The 23,863-nt window shown below is 35.1% G+C and overlaps 1 protein-coding gene across 1 annotated transcript in view; it reads right to left on the reverse strand.

The window, feature by feature from the left end:
* Positions 1-7,463: 7,463 nt before the first annotated feature.
* The window catches only part of LOC142335547 (platelet-aggregating proteinase PA-BJ-like), a 20,138-nt gene continuing 3,738 nt past the window's right edge, over positions 7,464-23,863 (reverse strand). Inside the window, exons 2-6 of the mRNA XM_075384110.1 lie at positions 15,558-15,632; positions 14,647-14,885; positions 14,123-14,267; positions 8,689-8,835; positions 7,464-7,667 (exon numbers count right to left, since the gene is read on the reverse strand). Coding sequence (XP_075240225.1) covers positions 7,639-7,667; positions 8,689-8,835; positions 14,123-14,267; positions 14,647-14,885; positions 15,558-15,632 — 635 coding nt within the window. The 3' untranslated portion in view covers positions 7,464-7,638. The remainder of the gene's footprint in view (positions 7,668-8,688; positions 8,836-14,122; positions 14,268-14,646; positions 14,886-15,557; positions 15,633-23,863) is intronic.

A 23,863-nucleotide genomic window follows, 5' to 3' on the forward strand; every position in this document is an offset into this window, starting at 1 on the left:
GATTGAACGATCTTTATTGACTGTAACAACTATCGGGGAAATGAAGAATTTGTCATAGCAATGTTTTAATTTGTCCCTCAATTAGCATTTTTTCAAGGTCAATTTTTGCTTTTGGTTGAAGTTGAATGGGCCTTTTTCTTCCCCTTTGATGAATTACGGTATTGTTTTATGAAATTTTGAGTTGACCGTGTGGTGTTTAAATTTTCCAAATTGTGAGAGTAAATCAAGAAGTTTTTTAGATATTGACTGTTTTAATACACAAGGTGCTTCGATTGCGTTTTTGGACAAGGATTTTGTTTAATTGTTATTCCAAATTGGTCAAATAAATTTTGCACTAAGATGATTTCAAAATCGTCCGCAATTTTTGTTATTTTTGCTTTTGGAGCTTTCCAATCATTACATTTCAGGAGTTCTCAGTGTTCCTAACGTTTCCACAATATCGTTTCAACAATATATAAGTTCGATTGGTGTTTTCTCTGACCATTGGGCTTGAATATAGTTAAACATTATTTGCTTGGCAAGTGACAATTTGTTTTAGTAAATCCACTGCTCGAATTGAGGAGCGAATGACAATCTGTGTTGCCAAATGGGTGGGATTGATATGTTCTATCATTGCAATATTTTTGTCGTCATATAATCGTATTCAGAGTTATATTGGTCTTTATAATATAAGAAATTCACATTTTGACTATCGGATTGGTCTGTGTTATCAGAGTTTTTGACATTATGATGCGTTTACTTTGTTATGGATTTCTAGAATTTTTTCGGTTTTTCCCGACACATTTTTGCAAAAAGGAGAAAGCCACAGTGGTTATATTTCTTAACCAATGCAGGATAAATATGACGATGTGTCAATGTCCGATTTTGTCCACAACATCGACAAAAACCATTCGATTCACGATTGAAGGTACTTCTGTTCTGCTGGTTCATTCGAGCGTTCGCGCCGCGAAAATGGGTTAATTTTTTTTTATTACACTGACTCCAGTGTTGTTGGAGGAAATTCATTGCTGATTTTGATGGCTCCTCTTCAGGTTAACAGCAATGCTAAGACCTCTTTTGGGTTCAACTGTGTCTCTTAGAAGTTCGCGTTGTATATCGTCATCAAGCATGTCGGTGATGAAACTAACCCGGATGATTACCTCCTCGCGATTTTCAAAATCACAATTCTCAGCAAGTTCCTTGAGAAAACTATAGAATTGCTCAACTGTTTCGCCCTTCTTTTGTTTCCAGGAGAAAATGATATAGCCATCAAAAGCGATATTGCGAGGCCGAATGAAGGCGATTTCCAGCATTTTCCACAGCTTTAATGTCGACAGATTGTATATGTTGTCGTGAGAAATTTTTTGTGTCAAGAGACGGTGACCCTCAGTTCCGATGCTAAGATAGAGAAAGGAGACACATTTCTGGTCGCACAGTGTCCACGGTCTTTGCCACACAGCATGTCTGTTTCCCCTACTTTCTGAAATATTAACTCCCATTGAAGTTTCAGCTGACTATTTCGAATTTGACGATATGGTTCTGTTTGTCCGTTTGTATCCTTGATAGCAGCTTCGTATTTTGGTTTGGGTGGCAGTTTAAGCTGGTTTGGTTTTGCTTGAAGCAGAGTGTCTAAAGTTATATTTTATCTAGCAAAAAATAGCCAATTTTACTTGAATGCGCCATTTTCCCATCGTATCGGTGGGTCGGATGTAGCTCTTTCACAAAAAAGATTCGATTGAGTGGAGTCTTGCGAGATTCGCGAAATTAATTGAATTTGTGGGCGAAATTCCGCAATTGTTTTCGCAATTAATCCAATTCGTTGACAAACTTTTAGTGTTATTAGCCTGGGAACGTGGCTCTCACTTTCTGACTAGTGATTCGCTTAGCGATCATCAATTTTATTAGCTCTTTTATTCTGAACGTTTAGCTGAATGAATTTTGGATGGAAACGGAAACAACTGAAAACTGTATTAGATTTAGAGGGAATAAAATTCAGAAATTAACCAATAATTTGAACATCAATTTGATCATGCAATATCTACAACATCACAACTAAGAAAGGAATTGGCGGCGAAACTGTCAATGTAAACAACGTGGACATACAATATATCACCACTTTATGTAAATAAATTTAATAAGATTTAGATTTGATGACTTGATCTTCAAAATGAACGATTAAGACTTGATCTTCAAATATGAAGTGAATGAATTGAACTATGAAATTGAACTACAAAGAGAACTCATTTATAACTAAAAAATGTCAATGAAATCAGCGCCGTAAATGATACAATGAAATTACCATCTAAGCCACAGGTTGATCAGAATTAGGTTAACCGGAGAACTTGTCAAAATTATCAAAACAATTTGGGCAGCGGCTTAAACGAGCACTAGATCTCAAGCAGGGCAGTGCTTTTTTTATATGATAAGGGTGTATAGTCGAAATCACATAACGTATGACTAATAGTGGGGCTGGGTCTGATTTGAGATTGGCGTTTTCTTGAGATTTCTTGAGCGACTTAGAAATGCAAAAAAAAACACAAAACTCTCTCGCAGTGCGCGTATTTTTTTGGAATGTTCAGTTTTAGTGGGTTTTGAGGTTCGACTAATTTATTTTCTGGTATTTGCGAGGCGAACTATTCTTCAAACTGTTTATATTAGAGTTGTAGTTTGATAATCGAATTCACTTAGTTGGTGACGAATTAGAGTTTTCTTACTCACGGTCCGATTTTGTCAATTGATTCATATGAATTAGAATTCTTGCTTTTGAGGGATAAAAGGCGACTGAATGTGTTCCGCATAGTAAGTATAACTGAGAAAAGGAAATTTTTGAGTTTCACTTAAGGGTATTTACAGATGTACAGTTTTATCCTAATGCTTACCACAATAATGCGAAATATCTATTGCCATGGAAAATGACCAGGAGGATATTCCAAAAACCTATTCAATTTGGTTTTTGAATTTTGCGTTATTTGTGTACACTTGTGGATGTTAATTGTCATTTTGTTTATTCAATTCCAAATTCGAATAATAGTTTTCGATTAGTTCTCTTAAGCATTTTAGGTCCGCAAGGAATAGTTTGCGTCACATAGCATGTCGGAATGAAGAAATGAAGGAAATGTTTATTTTTCATTCAAATTTCAAGAGCAGAACTGAATGTCCTAACTTCATTTAATTTAGAAGTTTTAATGCTTTTGTATGCACTTCAACGGCATTCTGTTTCAATCATGTGGGAGGGCTATAACTATTTCTTGAACTTTTAATGAATGTCATATGAACATGACCTATTTGGCGAACTAGAATAGAATTGAAATCAAATTTTCAACAAAAAATACTTGTGAAATTTTGACCCAAAACTGAAAGCCAGATTTAGATCACGAACAGCTAATTATCTGCCGATGAATGAAATAAAGCGGCCGCTTGAAGAAGCAGATCACATAGTTCGTCTAATGCCTTAAACTATTTTGGCAAAAGTAATTGTTAGGTGGTTAGGTTGTTTTGATGTTCCTTCATTGAGAAAATGATGACCGATTATCATCAACTGGGTATGGTTTTTCATATTCAGATCAGCTTTGTTGGAGATTTTATAGTTATCAATAAAAAAAATTCAACCAAACTATTTCTGTAGACAGGGTCTAGATAGTGATAGAATATGGAAAGGACAAAAGGTGTCAAACTTTATTTAACGTTGCAAGTGGACACTTTTCGCAATGTTCGTTTTTTGGGCCTTTTTGGTAGCCAATAACTATACTTCGTTAATTTTTTCCAAAGACATCAGCATTCTCAACGTGAAAACCCGTAATAAAAGAAATGTATCAATTCTGAAAATCATTTTCACGAGTTTCCAAATTCATGCATCATTTCCAAAATTGTTGTTCTACCCAGGATGAGGCCCGGAACCCAAGACAAGTTTTGGCCAGACCGACTTGGGTTGAGAACAGTGAGACCAGTTTATCCAGACCATTGTTCAGACAATTGACCAGACGGAGCAGACCATGACCCAGACCATTGGCCAGACCTACTTAAACGTGCAGACGCATCAAATAAAATTTACAATTTATTTGTTTCATTTATCTGAACGAGAAATAAAAATCAGATTTAAAAAACCTATGAAAAAACCAGCGATTTAATGAGCGATACGGATTTCTGAAATTATTTTGATAAAATAGTCTAGTAAACAAACCAAAATTAGGGTATTGGCTAGACATAGCAGACCAAAAACTGCCATTGGCCAGACGGGGGACACGAACAATTTTTTCCAGACCATTGAGTTGGGTTGCACCCCACTGTCCGCGAACCAAGTTGGTCAAGCCAGCCAATACTTGACTTGGGTCGTGGACCTCATCCTGGATAAAGCTTCTGATAGATAGTCTTCGTAATTTTGAATGATCAGGGTTTTTTTATGCCGTCAATCATCAATTAAGTTTCCTTTCATTTTGCTATTTTCGACACCTGCTTAACTACACAGGAAACTAGATAACGTTTTAGTGGACACCGGTGAGGGTCCTAACAGGGACGGTGAACGTAGATAGCATTGCAACGATCTCGTCTCATTTTTTGCCTGCTCAGAAAGTTATCGTAGGTAGTAGCTACGCGTACCTCTCCAAATATAAAGCTAATTAAAACTAGTTTCCATTACTGTCTTTGTTGTCCAGGCACGTTTTCCACTAAAAACTTAAAGCAATTGTAGGCGCTGACATCTTGAGGGATTTCAGAGTTGTTCTCAGGAAAATTTCTCTTTCTCAAATTTCTTTTTGCTTCATAATTTTTCTTTGCCTCTCATTTTTTGTTTTACTTCTTAGTAGAGCTTTTTACTTCTCATTAAAAGTTTTTTATTAACTTTTAAAGTTTGTACATCTCATTCCTTATCAACTATTCTCAATCAATGGTTTCACTGTTTCCGACAAGAACTTTAAGAAAAGTGGGTGACGTTTTAGAGTCTTGTCGACCGTTTTGTCGTGCCCATCGCTTGTTCATGGAAGACCAAGCCAAGACAGCACAACATTTTTGGTCGGCCAAATATAGAACTAGTTTGAAATGATTCCGGTGCTAAGAACGATCTGTTGTTAAAAGCACACATCTTCTAATATTTTTCACTGAATGATTTCCTTTTTTGTCTGCGTCACCATAAATGCGCTCATTATGTACTGTAGAACTCAAAAATCAACGTGAATGTTTAATTAAAACTAGTCCGATTCTTTAAAATCAGTTCAGATTAAAATTAAATAGAAAATCAAACTTAGTTTATTAAGCCTCAAATTTTTACAAGCCAGAGTTTGTTTCCTTTTCTAATTACCAATCTTTTTGTTGCAAATCAGAATCATTTTTTGTTGTGTTCAATCTGTAAGGACAGTTGTGATTGCAGTTACTGTAATCAATTGTTGTAATTTGTAATTAACTTCAAGACCATCCGCTGATCCTGTTGAGAGACGTCGTTGAGAATGAACAGCAACTTCTGTTTCTGAACAAAATTATTAACAATGAAGCTCATTTGTCTAATTGCACAAGTTTTCAAACCGAAAATTTGCTTCAAAAATTAGCAAATGCTTATGCGCATATCCATATATTCATATTGTATTTTAAAAATTGCGATAACTCATATAATGCATTAGTATTTATAGTTACAGGAAACGGGTAAAATTAAATGGAACCATGTCAACTCATTCCTCCTCTTTTAAATCGTTATAACTTCCTTTGCGGTCCAACTTCTATTAATTGGAGTTGAACTCACAAAGTTTGATGAACAAAGTCACTTTTGTACATCTGTAAGAAGATTGTGGAATGATAACCCGATCTCATTCTACCTTAAGATGGCCGGCGTATTGTCGGACAGTATATGCGAAATAAATCGTACACTGATAAGACCCTAGTTAGAAAAGACGACCAGTACCACAGAAAAAAGCAATTCTGATTTCAATTTCTTTCTTTATTTTCAAATCAAATTTTGAACGCTGGGCTGAGAATTACATCGGATTGCGACCTCATTTGAGTTTCAATGAAAGTTCGCATGAAGAATTAACCGGTGAGATCAGAAGTCGTTTAATTGGCGCGCACGGTTAAGAAATTCATCACACAATTGACCTAAAATCGCGTACGAAGAGAGTATTACATGACGTCACGGGCACAAATTGAGCTGCAAATTGTTAGAGGTCACCGAAGTTTTCTCTTCTTTAGTTCATAGAGCGTGACGAAATGGTATCGAGAAAAATCGAAATACTCAAAAGAGCACAACGGGGTAAATACTGGCATCGTTTCTCTTCTTCACTATTGCTTCTCCGCTATCTTTTAAAAAGACTTTCAAAATTATTATCAAACTGGTTTGCAGTTTTTAACCAACTGGTTAACTATAGTAGTGTTGCTTCAAAATTATCTGGCGGTTGGATATTAAAATTTGATTTATTTTTTCAAAATGACAAAAGAGAAGAAGGTTTAAAAATAAATTTCAAAAACCGTCATTAAGTTTATCTCAACTTGTTGTTTCTTTCATTTGGAGAAAATAATATAATTTTTCAGCATCCAGTGTTGAGTTTTCACCGGGGATGATGTAAAATTTGCTGTTCATATCTTTTTGTATCCACAAAACGCACGCAATCTTAGCGCGGGTGTATGCATAAAAAACTATAAACTTTGTAAAAATTGTAAAACAATGAACTTTAATGAAACTTAAAGGTCTTATTTGTCATTGCGAGTCGAAAGCAAGGCAAGCCGAAGTATAAGTAAGCCGACATAAAAGCAAGAAGAAAGTTATGTAACCGCTTTGAAATCTATCAGAAATAATACATTAGTCGTCACAATCAAGACTGCTCACAATGTTACCCGGGTCGAGGTTTTTGGGTAAATTTTCGTAAGAAATGCGTTGAATGCGGTGAATTTTCGTAAGAAATGCGGTGATTGCGGTGAATGCGGTGAAAAAAAAATAATTCACCGCTTTTCACCGCATTTCTTACAAAAATTCACCACCAAATTCACCGCATTTCTTACAAAAATTCACCGCATAGACTATTGTGGCAAAATAATGTAAGAAATGCGGTGAATGCGGTGAAAAAAAATAATTCACCACATTTCACCGCATTTCTTACAAAAATTCACCGCATATGGTTTCCAAAGTTTACTCAATCTGATTTAAATTCACAAGAATTAACAAACAAGTAAGTGACAGTTGGCGCAGTGGAATAAGCATTGGAAGGCATGCAGGAGGTTAGAGGTTCGAACCCGTGTAGGGACGATTCTTTTTTGTAAGAATACTGAGAACGCGGTGAAAAAAAATAATTCACCGCATTCACCGCATTCACCGCAAAAAGATGTAAGAAATACGCGGTGAAAATTATTTTTTTTCACCGCATTTCACCGCATTTCTTACGAAAATTCACCACCAAACCTCGACCCGGGTATAATGAATAATGCACTCAAATGCACCAAAGAAACAAAAATACGTCAGTTTTCTGACACCTAAAGTTTACGGACCTCAGTGGACCGCTGTCCATGGTTATGCCTTTAATACGCTATGGGATGTTATCACGAAACCGTGGGCCGGTTATCAGACTGAAATCGCGACGCGTGAGAAGCGCGCCCACCGGCCTGCAAGGAGCAACTTAAAATACCAGCATCCCAAAACTTTCTGACTTTCTTGTTTTCAATTTCAAATTTTGGCCTGCTTGTCTATCAGCTTGCTTGACGGCTGATGTCATCACCTAAAAAGAGCAAAAAGTAATAAAAGAAAGTTTACAAAAAGTCAAAAAAATACCGCGAAGCACTAATTATAACAATAGCTTTAATGTGACCTCAAAGAAATATAAATGAAGTAATATTTGTTTAACAAAAAACACGGTTAATTCTAAGTCTAGCACTGCAGAACCTTTTATTCGTTCATCACCGGCAGTTTCGATACATATAATATTTCACTGTTTTCACCACAAATCTTATATTTTCAATAAATTTGGCCCTGCTTTTTCTAACTGGACGCAAATTTTGGTGACGAGGAAACAAATGGGTCATTTTCTATTGCTGTTACGTTTGTTTATTGTGGAGTAGTTATTTTCAGAGTTCAAAATGTTTTGTGTTTATATTGCTTATGTCAATCAAAGCATCGCAGTGCCAACATCATGCAAAATACGTGAACAAATTGACAGGAAGTGACAGTGCAGTCTCCTGGCTGTGGTAGCTCTATCTGGACCGTAATTCCCGTTTTTAAAGTAGATAATCATATGTTCCTTTTTAGCTATCAGGCTCTTACTTCATCTTTCATTTAGAGATTTCAAACACGAAAAAGCAAACCTTGCCAAACCATATTTTCTCAGAGTTTTGTAAAACAAGATTTTGATCGTTCAGATAATAAGAGCAAGTAGAACATACTGCATCATTTTCTTCAAAAATTGAAAACAGATCTCATCCAGAATTTTTCAACAGAGAGAACTAGCCAAATTTCAACAGTCACTGCATTTCGACATGTTCACACAGTAAAAATCGACCAACAACCATACGTATATTCGGTCTGGATGATTCTTTTCTTTCGGACCTTTGATCGAGCGCATGAAAAATTCGACCGAACCAAAATCTGTTATCCATCCTTTGTGATTACAGTCAGCCTGTGCGTATTTTCAATGGCAAAAGTTATCTGGATGGAAATTTTTGGAAGTCATTTCGAACTAGCACATCAACCTGGAAACCGATAAAAATTCTAACTGATGGAATATGTTTAGCAGTAATTCATACTTATTCTGGAATGCGTAGAGGCTCCGCCCTTGGATATGAGCCATCTTATGACATCATCATCTGCCACTCTTACATAACCACCCGGTGACTTGCCACAGTTGGGTGCTTTCGGGCCCAGTGACACAACTCCACAAATATACACCTTGCCTGCAAATTACTCATTACTTCATTTGACTGTTTTAGAAAATTCCGTAGGCTGATGCAAACTGAGGCCATGGAAGCTTGAAACGAGATGATCAAAATAGGTTATTCTTGCATCTTTTATATAGAAACATAAATAATGTATAAAATAGCTGGCAGATTGCCAAAAAAAACTCAAAAGTAGACCTGCAGTCTCAAAATGCCACGAAAAAATTAGAGCAAAGAAAAGGAGAATTATCAGTGATTATAACTAATTGCTGAGATGTCATATTACAGAAAAAATTATATCACTTAGGTGTTGTTCATATTAAAAGCCCTCAAGCAACTTTTAGTTAGAGTGACATACACTCAGCTGACCTTAACTCCTTCAATTGAACCAAGCAAAATTTATATCTTGAATTGAGGAAAGTCATTTTTGAGCGTGAGGTAAGTCAGCTGTGACCAGCAATTTATTCAGCTAAATAAGCTGAGACTAATTGATTACCTGAGAATAAAAACGATCATGCTATACCAATAAACAAAATGCAGAATTATTGAACTGAGTGCCACCTCCTGCGCGTTGTAACAAAGATCTTGAGGACAAAAAAAAGGAAACTCAGCAGGACAAATCAAGAGCATGGCATACGACCTTGCCAACACGAAAAAAAAACAGACAAGAGAAACTTAATATTCAAAACATCAGAAATTTTGTTAATTTCAACGTAAGGAAGCCGAATATATTTTATACTAGTTTAACAGCAATCACGACTATTTTTTTTTAAAAAAAACGAAGAATGAAGGCAAAAATGTTCGAAAAATTTTATTGGCTCAATTAATCAAAACATTGGGTACCGGCTGAAAAAAATTGAACGTGTTCTATTACGCCTTATAATATGGCCAAGCCAAACAAAAAAATACAAATATAAATCACAAATCCACTTTTGATTTATCTAAAAAAACAATTGTGCCGACTAAAAAAAAGTTTTTTGCTGAAACTAGTAAAACGACTCTTTCAAGTTTGATTAGAAATAGCGCCTGTCATTAGTTAGGATGAGCAATCAGACAAAAAAAAACACGAGAATACTCATAAAATTACTATTACCTTCTAGTTGGTGAATATTTTCCATATTACTATATCAACTTCGGAGAAAGACAGAAAAAATAGCATTTAAATTATAGACTAAAACCCTAAATGGTTAAATTGTAGATATGGAGGCAAATAGAGGCGGACAAAAGGAAAATGATCAAACAAAGTACAAAAATAAACAGAAGATTCGCAGGCGCGCCTTGGTGTAGAACACTTTGAATTCAAAACTGTAGCGCCAAAATCACGCTTGAACGCGACACAAAGCTCGAAACAATTTGCTGAAGACTTCAGTTCCCAAAAAATGAAACTGTCGAATAAGATTTAAAAAATTTTATAAAAAGTTGAATCATTGAAAATTTTTCCCAATTTATTTATACATACATCTGCAATTATTAAATATTAGAGATATTTGCGGCATAGAAGCAAAGCGACCGACAAATGGAATAGTTCTTGAGGCTAATGTTGTCAATTCCAACTTTTTCAAGTTCAAATCCATATTAAACTCTATTAAATCACAATTAGTCATCAAAAAAACTTTATTTACCGTTGAAGTTCAAAAATCTCGAAAAACAAATTTGAAAAAAGAAAGGTGAAATAAATGTTTTCAACAAATATTTATTGTGTTGACTTTCAAGTTATTTTTTCATATAACTCAAATAAACTCCCTAAAATGAACATTAGCTTGCATAACGTCTTTAAGAAATTTTATCACCAACAATTTAAGACAAATATAGTTTAAAAACTCGAAAACGACAATAAAATTGAAAAAATGAGCAATGCTGGAAACATGAATTTTGAAAACGATATCATCACTTTTTATTTACGCCTCCGGGACACAATCCTAATACCCACACTAAAAACTTGGACCATTTCTTATATCAGCATGGGCCGGCCAATGACGAATCTTGATGGTCGCTGGTTTTTATTTGATTGTCAATCTGAAATTACCAGGAAAATGTTTCAGTCTTGCAAAAACCACAGAGCTCGACTCATAAGAAGAACAAGTCCTGACAATCGATACCCATAATTCCATGGAACAGATGACACTCTGTTTTATGAACAGAATTGGACTATTTGACCATTACAAACGAGACATTTTAGTTGTTGATACTTTGTTGCTGAAGTATTGAAATCCAGTGTTTTGGATCTCAGGAAACGCAAGAGACCAAAAAAGGTTTGCTTTAGCTCTAAGAGAAATCTTGGTAGCAAAATAAGAGACAAGCATGCAGAAAATTGTCAAAAAAGTTGAAAAGCGAAAATGAAAACTAGAAACTTGTTAGGTTTCGTTGCGCTAATGTCTTGAAAATCAAAAATGTTTCAGAAAAAATAATTTTTAATGAACGGAAGAACAATGTTATGATAAGTGTTGTTATTTAAGACAAAAATGTGGCTCACATATAACAGAAAATTAGTCAAATGCTACAATACTTCAAAACACAAAAACTATCAAAGAAGTAAATTTCACTAACATCTCCTGCTGTTAATGTCTATAAAGTCAACAAGCAGAGATAAAAAATTTATTTCAGAAAAAGATCAGTTTATTAGGAAAGTGTTCGATCTTTTTTTCCAATAAAAATATTAGTGCTAAGAATTGAAAGAAAATGCATATAGCATTGAGATTTTTGTTATCAATTTTTGATACCAATCTCTTTAGTTTAAAACAACTTTTTTCCAAAATCATCAGAATAATAATAGGAGGCAAAAAAAGGTACAATGGCAAAAACATAGAATTTAAAAAACACCAAATATCATAAAAGTTTTCGAAATCAGTTCTGTGTTGCTATAATTTACGCATTAACGGGCTTTTGAGCTCCTAATTAAAAGAAGCTTCTTCAAAAATTTAATATGAGAAACCTCTGTCAAAATTTATTATTCAAGTAAAATGTGAACAACTACCATCAAAAACAAAAAATCATAAAAACCGAAGGAAATTCGACAACACCATGTAAAATTTGGTTCACCCTAAGCACTAAAATTCAAATAAATTTTTTCTATTTTCAGTTCAGGTCTTCCTGTCAATTTCAGCACAGTAGCACGCGAAAGACTACAATAAAGCAGCTGACCGTTTGTATTGCAAATTAATGCAGACCAAGTTTTCCAATTTTTAAAGTTTTTCCAATACTTGTTTTTCCAATTTTTAAAGCTAAATCAATACGAAAATGTCTATTCGCATGTTAAAAAAAGTAGTCGGAAATTTCCTTGAAAAATCCAAGAATCCGAGTTAGAAAGAATTTTTCCTCGACTCAAATCAACCAAACGTTTTCTTAAGAACTACAACCCAAATAAAAAAAGTTTAATTCGGAGAAAAAAACAAAAAACCAATAACAGCCTTTAGTACAACTTGTTTTTTGTTAAGAGAATAGAAACAATAAACTCTAAATCAGTTCACTTTGAATCAAAAGGAATAGTTTATATTACTAGTGGTATACAAACAGTATACAGTCCAATAAAAACATACTGTTTCGGGCAAAAAAGTTGCTTTTAGCTTTCCAAATGAAGGGGAGCTGTTTGAGAATGTTTGAGCTTGCCAGCAATTGATCAGAATTTCTCAACTTTATTATTGGTGGGTCCGATATCAAATTAGCGAAAATGTCAAGAAACAAAGCTCGTCGCAAAATTTATCACGAAATGTGGAATTCAGTTCGCTCACATTTTCCAGTCCATTTTGTGCATTTTAATTAACTTTAAATTATCATACAAAATAAAAATATTCAAAGAACAGCGTTGCAACTGTGTTAGTTCCAGTAATTAAAACGTATTGCTGCTTAAAATTTTCTTGATGGCTTCGGAGTAAAATATCGGTAAGTTCTTCATAAATTTTGACGTTTAAAACTAAGGTAGAGACTGCGTGCACTCAAAAATTTTCGGCCATTGATGTACAATAGATCTTTAGAAGTTTTCTGGAAGTATTTTTCAACAGTGCAGTTAGCGACGTATTGTTATCTTCTACGTTCTACTATCTTACTTGCATTTTAAGAATTTTGTTCTCTATGTTGTTTTTGGTTGCAGTGCAGTTCGGACGCCTTTTTTAGTTGAGCAGTTCTGCCAAAAACTTTGAAACATTTATCTGGAAAAAAACAATTTCAAAAGCTGCCTTCATACGAAATTTTGTCTCAGGTTCAAATCTCCTTGAAATTTGACAACATGGAACTCAAGCTTTCCCCGGCTACCCGCAGCCTCACTGAGCCTTATCCGTAGCACTTACTAAAAAACTATGAGCACGACTCAGTGGCTTAATTCCATCAGGTTTTACCGGTTCATCCCGTTTTCTTGACAGAAAATTTCAGAACAAAGACAGTCAAGCAAAAATGATGTATAAAAAAGAGACATAAGAACGGAGAATATAATAATTGCCTCAAATTTCGTTCAAGAGCAACTGGAAAAGGGTAAGTAGAATGCAATAGTAAAAATTTTGTCTCTCCACGAGTTCCGATAATGTTATCTATATAGTTTTGCTCGTCTTAGAGGAAGCACTGGTTGAATGGAACCACTTGCAGGTGATTTGGTTGCCTTTTCTTATTTCTTCAAAACTTTTTTCCTAGAATTTTAAAAATTATTATTATCCTGAACTGTATATGCTGTGATAAATCTAACCAAAGTTTCTGTCGTTTATTTCCTTCTAATTTCGACACTAAGACAGATATTCGACCCGGGTTAATTTGATTAGATATGTTTGCCTGGAAAGATGTGTGACAGCCCAACCACTGAGTTATAAAGTGAAATCTTTAATTAACATTAGATCAATATTTCACGTTATTTTTCAGATCTAATCCCAAATTTCCATTTTTTGTGTTGAACTCAAATCTATTGCTTTTTTTCCACTCTTAATCATAACTTTTACGTTTATTTTTCAATCCACACTCAAAAACCGGTGAGCTAATCGGTAACATTTTTTAAGCCTCTTTCACTGGTTTTTAGGACATCTTGACCTGTGATGGCTCACTCTGTTGCCCTATTCCAAAACAAACGGTTGCAATGTAATATCTTGCAATTTTTTTGCAAGTCACTGGCAAGATTATTCGTAATCCCAGCAAAATCTTGCAAGATTCTTGCAAGATCTTGCAAGGTAACCATTTTCGACAAGAATATTGAAAGATAACCATTTTCCTTGCAAGACTCGTGCAAGATAACAGTCGTATGCAAGATCTTGCAAGATAACCGTAGAACTAGAGTTCTTAACAGTGCTTAAATTAAGTTGTTTCTCTAGGAGAAAATTAAAATACTAACCCTGGCTGTCAATGCACTCAAGTGGTCCCCCTGAGTCACCTGAGCATGCGTCTTTGGGCATGTCGTCTGTTATTCCTCCAGCACAGAAGAGAGATGGATCACTCCAGGAATACCTACACCTGCTCCGAACTGTTATGCGGACCATCTGCAAAGATTATGAACTTCAAAAAGATTATGAAGAAGATGGATCAGTGATTCTTGTTAATACTACCTGCATATTGCAAATAAAATTTGCAGGTAGAAATGCCTAAAACATAATTTGCAGGTAAAATTCTATGACGGGTATAAATGCAAATTCTAGATAAATTCGCTTCCAAATTTTAATTAGAGTTAAAAAACGAATTTGTAATTCATTTATAGTTCCGTCTGAAAAGTATGCTATATGCATCATTAGTTGTTTCAGAAAAACCCTCGTGGAATTTTCCTCTTAGTATTCCTGTCAAGTTCGCGTCATTTCTGATATTTTTCCCAATACTCTTCAACTGGGGTTAAAAGGAATTGATACTAGAAATTAACTCAAATACCTGCATATGATCAGGTCTTCGGTCCTGGTTATTGCATGCTTTGCCTGGATCATTACATGCACGACCCCACCCCACTGCATACACATAGTCACCTGACATTGGCTGCTCTTCTGCCCCACTTGGAATTGCAATGGGATAACTATTGGCCAATTTGCGACCAGCGTCTATTATGGCTAGGTCACGGGACGTGTGAACGATAACATTGTCATCATGGCACCGGAATTTTACCGTGTACGTCTCTGAAATTTTGTAATAACTTTCAAGTAATTCCTTATCATTGTAAAGAAACAGAGCCGAAGGAATATCGCACATCGGCTGTATCGGGTGTTAATATGCGTCGCAAAAATCCTCAGAAATCATCACCTATGTTTTCGTTCCGCCCTCACATTTGACCTGTTTTTATTAAAGATTGATTCGTTAATCACCCATCCGGGATGACCACCATAAAAGAAATTTACCAATCATAAAACATACATGTATTTTATAGAAACTAACTAAACATACAACGATCATCATTGAGTTCGGCTGATAAACAATCGAAAGGACCACCTGCAGTTTCGAAAGATCTTTTCTGTGCATGAAATGTGGAAATTCAATACTTTACATTTATGGTGCCTTACTTGCCATAAGTTACCCTTAACCTACATTAAGTTTGGTCGACCCGGGTATATAAACGGTTATGGTTTTACCAGGTCTAGACATTGTGTGTGTGTTTGTGTCGGTATATGTCTGAGTGTGTGTGTGTGTATGTGAGCAGCGTTTGGTTCTAGCCTCGCTGGTAGTTTGCTAGTTATTCATAGGTCGAGGGATGAATTTTTCAGTAATTTTAGTTTTTTGATATTTTGATCTCTGATGAACCAGAACAAAAAATCAAAATTCCTTTTGATCCCATTTTGAATCAGCTGACTAACCGTCTGATTTGTAGGAGGTTCCATAGTTAATAGTTCCATCACAATTTTCCTCAACGCAATGACGTGCAGTCAAAACTAAATACAAACAAATTGTTACAAAAAGTGATCGTAACTGGTCAAAACATACAAAACCTTCTAATGACTACTCGCGCGTCATTGAAAGCTACCCAGGTTGAGGTCCCAGACGGAAGCAAGTATGTCCAGACCGAAGATGAACGCACGAGGGGGGCGTCGTGCGTTCAAAATTACATAGTCTGGAAACATCAAAAAACGCACGAAAGTCTGAACATGAACGCACGAAAGTCTGTCGAACGCACGAAAGTCTGGACATGAACGCACGAAAGTCTGGACATGAACGCACGAAAGTCTGTCGAACGCACGAAAGTCTGGACATGAACGCACGAAAGTCTGGACATGAACGCACGAATTTTAGTGCGTTCATGATCAGACTGTCGTACGAGAGTCTGGACATGAACGCACGAATTTTTGTGCGTTCATGATCAGACTCTCGTACGAGAGTCTGGACATGAACGCACGCATTTTTGTGCGTTCATGATCAGACTCTCGTACGAGAGTCTGATCATGAACGCACAAAAATTCGTGCGTTCATGTCCAGACTAAAAAACTAACCTTATGCTTGTAGATGCCCATTGAAGATGAAGATGCCAGGGTTCCATGAGTCCACAAATCCACATATAAAGTCTTTTTTTACGTGAGGTAAATGAACATCTTTATACTAATAGTAGACATCCTTTTTTGCTGGCGTGAGCAAAATTCTATGTGTCTATCTATCAGTATTAAGAATAAAATAAACCTCTAATAAGACTTTTTTTATCAGACTTTTTTTTGACACTCATTCAAGAAAGCTAAAAGCAACATAAACATATATCATACATCATAAACACACATCATAGACTCAAACCAGAAGACCGAAGCGAGACAACGCGAGAGACGAGCGAGAGAACGCGAGACGAGCGAGAGACGAGCGAGAGAACGCGAGACGAGCGAGAGACGAGCGAGAGAACGCGAGACACGAGCGAGAGACGAACAAGAGACGAAAACAGGGGCGAGAGAACGAGGGGAGAGGAGAGTGAGAGCACCGAAAAATCTTGACGCCCGAAAGGCGTCCCACCCATTTTTAACTCTATATTTTTGATTTTTTTCTTAAAAAAAACCGAACGCAAAACTAACCTTTTTCCTAGGCAAGCTATATCAAAAATTTTTTTTGTGCTAGACTCTAACTATAAATGGGATACCCCATACCAAGTTTGGTTAGATTTGGACAACTCCTTGACCCGATCAAAAAGACCTATTTTTAAAATTCGTTATTTGCGAAATTCGCAAATTTCCGTATGAAAAACTAACTTTTTTCCTAGGCAAGCTATAGCAGAAATTCTTTTCGTTGTAGATTCTGTATACAATTGGGATACTCCATACCGAGTTTCGTTCGATTTGGACAACTCCTCGACCTGACGAAATAGACCTATTTTTAAAATTCAATAATTGCAATTTAAACGAAATAATAGCAACTTTCCGTATGAAAAACTAACTTTTCTCCTAGGCAAGCTATATCAAAAATTCTTTTTGTACTAGACTCTCACTACACATGGGATACCCCATACCAAGTTTGGTTAGATTTGGACAACTCCTTGACCCGATCAAAAAGACCTATTTTTAAAATTCGTTATTTGCGAAATTCGCAAATTTCCGTATGAAAAACTAACTTTTTTCCTAGGCAAGCTATAGCAAAAATTCTTTCTGTGCTAGACTCTAACCACAAATGGGATACCCCATACCAAGTTTGGTTAGATTTGGACAACTCCTTGACCCGATCAAAAAGACCTATTTTTAAAATTCGTTATTTGCGAAATTCGCAATTTTCCGTATGAAAAACTAACTTTTTTCCTAGGCAAGCTATAGCAAAAATTTTTTCTGTGCTAGACTCTAACTACAAATGGGATACCCCATACCAAGTTTGGTTAGATTTGGACAACTCCTTGACCCGATCAAAAAGACCTGTTTTTAAAATTCGTTATTTGCGAAATTCGCAAATTTCCGTATGAAAAACTAACTTTTTTCCTAGGCAAGCTATAGCAGAAATTCTTTTCGTTGTAGATTCTATATACACTTGGGATACTCCATACCGAGTTTCGTTCGATTTGGACAACTCCTCGACCTGACGAAATAGACCTATTTTTAAAATTCAATAATTGCAATTTAAACGAAATAATAGCAACTTTCCGTATGAAAAACTAACTTTTCTCCTAGGCAAGCTACATCAAAAATTCTTTTTGTACTAGACTCTCACTACACATGGGATACCCCATACCAAGTTTGAATAGATTTGGACAACTCCTTGACCCGATCAAAAAGACCTATTTTTAAAATTCGTTATTTGCGAAATTCGCAAATTTCCGTATGAAAAAATAACTTTTTTCCTAGGCAAGCGATAGCAAAAATTCTTTCTGTGCTAGACTCTAACTACAAATGGGATACCCCATACCAAGTTTGGTTAGATTTGGACAACTCCTTGACCCGATCAAAAAGACCTATTTTTAAAATTCGTTATTTGCGAAATTCGCAAATTTCCATATGGAAAACTAACTTTTTTCCTAGGCAAGCTATAGCAAAAATTCTTTCTGTGCTAGACTCTAACTACAAATGGGATACCCCATACCAAGTTTGGTTAGATTTGGACAACTCCTTGACCCGATCAAAAAGACCTATTTTTAAAATTCGTTATTTGCGAAATTCGCAAATTTCCGTATGAAAAACTAACTTTTTTCCTAGGCAAGCTATAGCAGAAATTCTTTTCGTTGTAGATTTTATATACACTTGGGATACTCCATACCGAGTTTCGTTCGATTTGGACAACTGCTCGACCTGACGAAATAGACCTATTTTTAAAATTCAATAATTGCAATTTAAACGAAATAATAGCAACTTTCCGTATGAAAAACTAACTTTTCTCCTAGGCAAGCTATATCAAAAATTCTTTTTGTACTAGACTCTCACTACACATGGGATACCCCATACCAAGTTTGGTTAGATTTGGACAACTCCTTGACCCGATCAAAAAGACCTATTTTTAAAATTCGTTATTTGCGAAATTCGCAAATTTCCGTATGAAAAACTAACTTTTTTCCTAGGCAAGCTATAGCAAAAATTCTTTCTGTGCTAGACTCTAACCACAAATGGGATACCCCATACCAAGTTTGGTTAGATTTGGACAACTCCTTGACCCGATCAAAAAGACCTATTTTTAAAATTCGTTATTTGCGAAATTCGCAATTTTCCGTATGAAAAACTAACTTTTTTCCTAGGCAAGCTATAGCAAAAATTTTTTCTGTGCTAGACTCTAACTACAAATGGGATACCCCATACCAAGTTTGGTTAGATTTGGACAACTCCTTGACCCGATCAAAAAGACCTGTTTTTAAAATTCGTTATTTGCGAAATTCGCAAATTTCCGTATGAAAAACTAACTTTTTTCCTAGGCAAGCTATAGCAGAAATTCTTTTCGTTGTAGATTCTATATACACTTGGGATACTCCATACCGAGTTTCCTTTGATTTGGACAACTCCTCGACCTGACGAAATAGACCTATTTTTAAAATTCATTAATTGCAATTTAAACGAAATAATAGCAACTTTCCGTATGAAAAACTAACTTTTCTCCTAGGCAAGCTATATCAAAAATTCTTTTTGTACTAGACTCTCACTACACATGGGATACCCCATACCAAGTTTGAATAGATTTGGACAACTCCTTGTCCCGATCAAAAAGACCTATTTTTAAAATTCGTTATTTGCGAAATTCGCAAATTTCCGTATGAAAAAATAACTTTTTTCCTAGGCAAGCGATAGCAAAAATTCTTTCTGTGCTAGACTCTAACTACAAATGGGATACCCCATACCAAGTTTGGTTAGATTTGGACAACTCCTTGACCCGATCAAAAAGACCTATTTTTAAAATTCGTTATTTGCGAAATTCGCAAATTTCCATATGGAAAACTAACTTTTTTCCTAGGCAAGCTATAGCAAAAATTCTTTCTGTGCTAGACTCTAACTACAAATGGGATACCCCATACCAAGTTTGGTTAGATTTGGACAACTCCTTGACCCGATCAAAAAGACCTATTTTTAAAATTCGTTATTTGCGAAATTCGCAAATTTCCGTATGAAAAACTAACTTTTTTCCTAGGCAAGCTATAGCAGAAATTCTTTTCGTTGTAGATTTTATATACACTTGGGATACTCCATACCGAGTTTCGTTCGATTTGGACAACTCCTCGGCCTGACGAAATAGACCTATTTTTAAAATTCAATAATTGCAATTTAAACGAAATAATAGCAACTTTCCGTATGAAAAACTAACTTTTCTCCTAGGCAAGCTATATCAAAAATTCTTTTTGTACTAGACTCTCACTACACATGGGATACCCCATACCAAGTTTGGTTAGATTTGGACAACTCCTTGACCCGATCAAAAAGACCTATTTTTAAAATTCGTTATTTGCGAAATTCGCAAATTTCCGTATGAAAAACTAACTTTTTTCCTAGGCAAGCTATAGCAAAAATTCTTTCTGTGCTAGACTCTAACCACAAATGGGATACCCCATACCAAGTTTGGTTAGATTTGGACAACTCCTTGACCCGATCAAAAAGACCTATTTTTAAAATTCGTTATTTGCGAAATTCGCAAATTTCCGTATGAAAAACTAACTTTTTTCCTAGGCAAGCTATAGCAAAAATTCTTTTTGTTTTACAATCTAGATACACATGGGATACTCCATACCCAGTTTGGTCCCATTTCAACAACTCCTTGATCCGACGAAAAAGACCTATTTGTAAAATTATAATCGCAAAATTATTCGAAATAATAGCAAATTTCCGTATGAAAAACTAACTTTTTTTCCTAGGCAAGCTATAGCAAAAATTCCTTTTGTTTTACACTCTACATACACTGGGGATACTCCATACCAAGTTTGGTCCCATTTCAACAACTCCTTGACCCGGTCAAAAAGACCTATTTTTAAAAATATGTATTTGAAATAATAGCAAATTTCCGTATGAAAAACTAACTTTTTTCCTAGGCAAGCTATACCAAAAATTCCTTTTGTTTTACACTCTAGGTATACATGGGATACTCCATGCCCAGTTTGGTCCCATTTCAACAACTCCTTGACCCGACGAAAAAGACCTATTTTTAAAATTAAAATCGCAAAATTATTCGAAATAATAGCAAATTTCCGTATGAAAAACTAACTTTTTTCCTAGGCAAGCTATAGCAAAAATTCTTTTTGTTTTACACTCTACATACACTGTAGATACTCCATACCAAGTTTGGTCCCATTTCAACAACTCCTTGACCCGGTCAAAAAGACCTATTTTTAAAATTATTTATTTGGGATACTCTAGTTCATGGGATACTCGATACCGAGTTTGGTTCGATTTGGACAACTCCTTGACCCGATCAAAAAGACCTATATTTAAAATTCGTTATTTGCGAAATTCGCAAATTTCCGTATGAAAAACTAACTTTTTTCCTAGGCAAGCTATAGAAAAAATTCTTTTCGTTGTAGGTTCTATATACACTTGGGATACTCCATGCCGAGTTTGGTTCCATTTGGACAACTCCTTGATCCGACGAAATAGACCTATTTTTAAAATTATTTATTTGAAATAATTGCATATTTCCGTATGAAAAACTAACTTTTTTCCTAGGCAAGCTATAGCAAAAATTCTTTTTGTTTTAGAGTCTAGGCAAACAGGGGATACTCCATGCCGAGTTTGGTTCGATTTGGACAACTCCTTGACCCGATCAAAAAGACCTATTTTTAAAATTCAATAATTGCAATTTAAACGAAATAATCTTAACTTTCCGTATGAAAAACTAACTTTTTTCCTAGGCAAGCTATAGCAAAAATTCTTTTTGTTTTAGACTCTAACTACACTGGGGATACTCCATGCCAAGTTTGGTTAGATTTGGACAACTCCTTGACCCGATCAAAAAGACCTATTTTTAAAATTCGTTATTTGCGAAATTCGCAAATTTCCGTATGAAAAACTAACTTTTTTCCTAGGCAAGCTATAGCAAAATTTCTTTTCGTTGTAGGTTCTATATACACTTGGGATACTCCATGCCGAGTTTGGTTCCATTTGGACAACTCCTTGATCCGACGAAATAGACCTTTTTTTAAAATTATTTATTTGAAATAATTGCACATTTCCGTATGAAAAACTAACTTTTTTCCTAGGCAAGCTATAGCAAAAATTCTTTTTGTTTTAGACTCTAGGCAAACAGGGGATACTCCATGCCGAGTTTGGTTCGATTTGGACAACTCCTTGATTCGACGAAATAGACCAATTTTTAAAATTCAATAATTGCAATTTAAACGAAATAATCTTAACTTTCCGTATGAAAAACTAACTTTTTTCCTAGGCAAGCTATAGCAAAAATTCTTTTTGTTTTAAATTCTATATATACAGGGAATGCTCCATACCGAGTTTGCATTGATTTGAACAACTTCTTGACCCGATAAAAAAGAACTATTTTTAAAATTCGTTATTTGCGAAATTCGCAAATTTCTGTATGAAAAACTAACTTTTTTCCTAGGCAAGCTATAGCAAAAATTCTTTTCGTTGTAGATTCTATATACACTTGGGATACTCCATACCGAGTTTCGTTCGATTTGGACAACTCCTCGACCTTACGAAATAGACCTATTTTTAAAATTATTTATTTGAAATAATTGCACAATTCCGTATGAAAAACTAACTTTTTTCCTAGGCAAGCTATAGCAAAAATTCTTTTTGTTTTAGAGTCTAGGCAAACAGGGGATACTCCATGCCGAGTTTGGTTCGATTTGGACAACTCCTTGACCCGATCAAAAAGACCTATTTTTAAAATTCGTTATTTGCGAAATTCGCAAATTTCCGTATGAAAAACTAACTTTTTTCCTAGGCAAGCTATAGCAAAATTTCTTTTCGTTGTAGATTCTATATACACTTGGGATACTCCATACCGAGTTTCGTTCGATTTGGACAACTCCTCGACCTTACGAAATAGACCTATTTTTAAAATTATTTATTTGAAATAATTGCACAATTCCGTATGAAAAACTAACTTTTTTCCTAGGCAAGCTATAGCAAAAATTCTTTTTGTTTTAGAGTCTAGGCAAACAGGGGATACTCCATGCCAAGTTTGGTTAGATTTGGACAACTCCTTGACCCGATCAAAAAGACCTATTTTTAAAATTCGTTATTTGCGAAATTCGCAAATTTCCGTATGAAAAACTAACTTTTTTCCTAGGCAAGCTATAGCAAAATTTCTTTTCGTTGTAGGTTCTATATACACTTGGGATACTCCATGCCGAGTTTGGTTCCATTTGGACAACTCCTTGATCCGACGAAATAGACCTTTTTTTAAAATTATTTATTTGAAATAATTGCACATTTCCGTATGAAAAACTAACTTTTTTCCTAGGCAAGCTATAGCAAAAATTCTTTTTGTTTTAGACTCTAGGCAAACAGGGGATACTCCATGCCGAGTTTGGTTCGATTTGGACAACTCCTTGATTCGACGAAATAGACCAATTTTTAAAATTCAATAATTGCAATTTAAACGAAATAATCTTAACTTTCCGTATGAAAAACTAACTTTTTTCCTAGGCAAGCTATAGCAAAAATTCTTTTTGTTTTAAATTCTATATATACAGGGAATGCTCCATACCGAGTTTGCATTGATTTGAACAACTTCTTGACCCGATAAAAAAGAACTATTTTTAAAATTCGTTATTTGCGAAATTCGCAAATTTCTGTATGAAAAACTAACTTTTTTCCTAGGCAAGCTATAGCAAAAATTCTTTTCGTTGTAGATTCTATATACACTTGGGATACTCCATACCGAGTTTCGTTCGATTTGGACAACTCCTCGACCTTACGAAATAGACCTATTTTTAAAATTATTTATTTGAAATAATTGCACAATTCCGTATGAAAAACTAACTTTTTTCCTAGGCAAGCTATAGCAAAAATTCTTTTTGTTTTAGACTCTACCTACACTGGGGATACTCCATACCGAGTTTGGTTCCATTTGGACAACTCCTTGACCCGGTCAAAAAGAACTATATTTAAAATTCGTTATTTGCGAAATTCGCAAATTTCCGTATGAAAAACTAACTTTTTTCCTAGGCAAGCTATAGCAAAAATTCTTTTCGTTGTAGGTTCTATATACACTTGGGATACTCCATGCCGAGTTTGGTTCCATTTGGACAACTCCTTGATCCGACGAAAAAGACCTA

The sequence above is a fragment of the Convolutriloba macropyga genome, chromosome 1 (genome assembly GCF_964194025.1).
Source record: "Convolutriloba macropyga chromosome 1, txConMacr16.3, whole genome shotgun sequence".
Lineage (NCBI taxonomy): Eukaryota > Metazoa > Xenacoelomorpha > Acoela > Convolutidae > Convolutriloba > Convolutriloba macropyga.